We start from the raw sequence: 2,040 nt of genomic DNA, 5'->3' as shown, positions 1-2,040 counted from the left end.
TTTCCTGAAAGAACACAGGTGTTGTGGTGGGTTTCTGTGAGAAATGGAGTAGGTTTGCTCAGAGAAATCTACCCTGTATTTCTCCACTTTGGACAGGCCTTTGTTCCCAGAAGAAGCAAATGTCCAACAGCAGCTTCCCCAACGAGTTCCTCCTCCTGCCATTTGCAGACACGCGCGGGCTGCAGCTCCTGCACTTTGGGCTCTTCCTGGCCATCTACCTGGCTGCCCTCCTGGGCAACGGCCTCATCCTCACCGCCATAGCCTGCGACCACTGCCTCCACACCCCCATGTACTTCTTCCTCCTCAACCTCGCCCTCCTCGACCTGGGCTCCATCTCAACCATTGTCCCCAAAGCCATGGCCAACTCCTTGTGGGACACCAGGGCCATCTCCTACTCAGGATGTGCTGCCCAGGTCTTTTTTCTCTTCTTCTTGCTTGGAGCAGAATATTCCCTCCTCCCTGTCATGGCTTATGACCGCTATGTTGCTATCTGCAAGCCCCTGCACTACGGGACCTTTCTGAGCAGTAGAGCTTGTATGAAAATAGCAGCAGCTGCCTGGGGCGGTAGTTTTTTCTATTCCATGCTACGCACTGCCAATACATTTTCCATACCACTGTGCCAAGGCAATGCCCTGGACCAGTTCTTCTGTGAAATCCCCCAGATTCTCAGGCTCTCCTGCTCAGATGCCTACCTCAGGGAACTTTGGGTAATTGTGGTTAGTCTTTGTTTAGCTTTTGGGTGTTTTGTTTTCATTGTCCTGTCCTATGTGCAGACCTTTAGGGCTGTGCTGAAGATGACCTCTGAGCAGGGCCGGCACAAAGCCTTTTCCATGTGCCTCCCTCACCTGGCCGTGGTCTCCCTGTTCATCACCACTGGCACAGTTGCCTACCTGAGGCCCCCCTCCATCTCCTCCTCATCCCTGGATCTGGTGGTGGCAGTTCTGTATTCCGTGGTGCCTCCAACACTGAACCCCCTCATCTACAGCATGAGGAACCAGGAGCTGAAGGATTCCTTGAAGAAACTCATTCTGTTGGCAGTACTTCAGCAGGACTAAGCCACCCATATTTATTCACTTTATTGTTGTTGTTGTTGGTTGGTTGGTTGTTTTCTCAGGCAACTCTTGTGCTTTGGACATTTTTCTCTGACTACCCTGTTTGAACATGAATGTCTGGATTTGTCTCACTCCTCCAGAGGTACAAGCCCAGTCCCTCTGTCCCAGAAGCCATCTTTAAATGTACTTATGTCAGAGCTGTACTCCTTTTTCACCTCTCTGGAATAAAAGGGGATGTCTTCAGTGCTGTGTCTGAAGTTTGAGATCTTTTTCCTTCTTCTGGAGCCATGAATACTCTCAAGAAATTGCACCCTAAAAGGGCCTGCTGTTAAGCTTGTGTTCTCCATGTGTGGATGAGATCATTGGGTGATTTGCTAGGGAATGTGGGCTGGACTCAGCCCTCACTTGTGGGTGCCCAGAGCCACTGGAGACGGGAATGGTCAGAACATATCTGCTTGGGACTGCCCAGCATGTGACAAGTCTCGTGTCAGATGCTGACGTCCCACTGCCTCCTGCCCAGGAGAGCACAGGGATTATTCACAGACAGCCTGTTTCTAGGGGTGGGCAGCAAATGCAGCTTCAGAATGCCACGTGGAGTCACCCAAAGGGCTAAGTGGAAAACTACCTGGGCTAGTTAGGGTTCTGTAGTCCCATGAGAGGCAGCAGAGACACAGAGGCTGCAGGGAAGGGAGCCTGAGGAATGACTCATGTCCCCTTCAATGAAGAGCCATAGCCGGGATCTAAGGACACACCTGAACACGGCCTGAGCCACTTGAAATTCCCTGTGATTGCCCTGAACTCCCACAACAGCCACAGGTCCCTGTGGAGGGGGATACATATGTACAATGACCCCCATCTGTCTGGGTTTGCTTCCCACCCGGACCCCCAGCCACCACAACCCACTCACTCCGCACAACACCACCAGCAGCAGGGCCCTGGGGGGAGTTCAGGGAGGGGGCCACGAACAGCCAGCCAGGCCAGCACAGAT

At 52.6% G+C, this 2,040-nt stretch overlaps 1 protein-coding gene across 1 annotated transcript; it reads left to right on the top strand.

The window, feature by feature from the left end:
- LOC310887717 (olfactory receptor 14C36-like) lies at positions 1-1,055 on the top strand (the record flags this gene model as incomplete). The annotated part of the gene is made up of 1 exon (XM_083813893.1): positions 1-1,055. Exon 1 carries the CDS (start codon positions 120-122, stop codon positions 1,053-1,055), a length of 936 nt encoding a protein of 311 aa, XP_083670019.1. The 5' UTR covers positions 1-119.
- Positions 1,056-2,040: the final 985 nt, after the last annotated feature.

The sequence above is a fragment of the Anser anser genome (assembly GCF_964211835.1).
Source record: "Anser anser genome assembly, chromosome: 29".
Classification (NCBI taxonomy): Eukaryota; Metazoa; Chordata; class Aves; order Anseriformes; family Anatidae; genus Anser; species Anser anser.
Note: the sequence above shows the minus strand (reverse complement) of the source record. Positions and strands in the feature narration are given on the sequence as shown.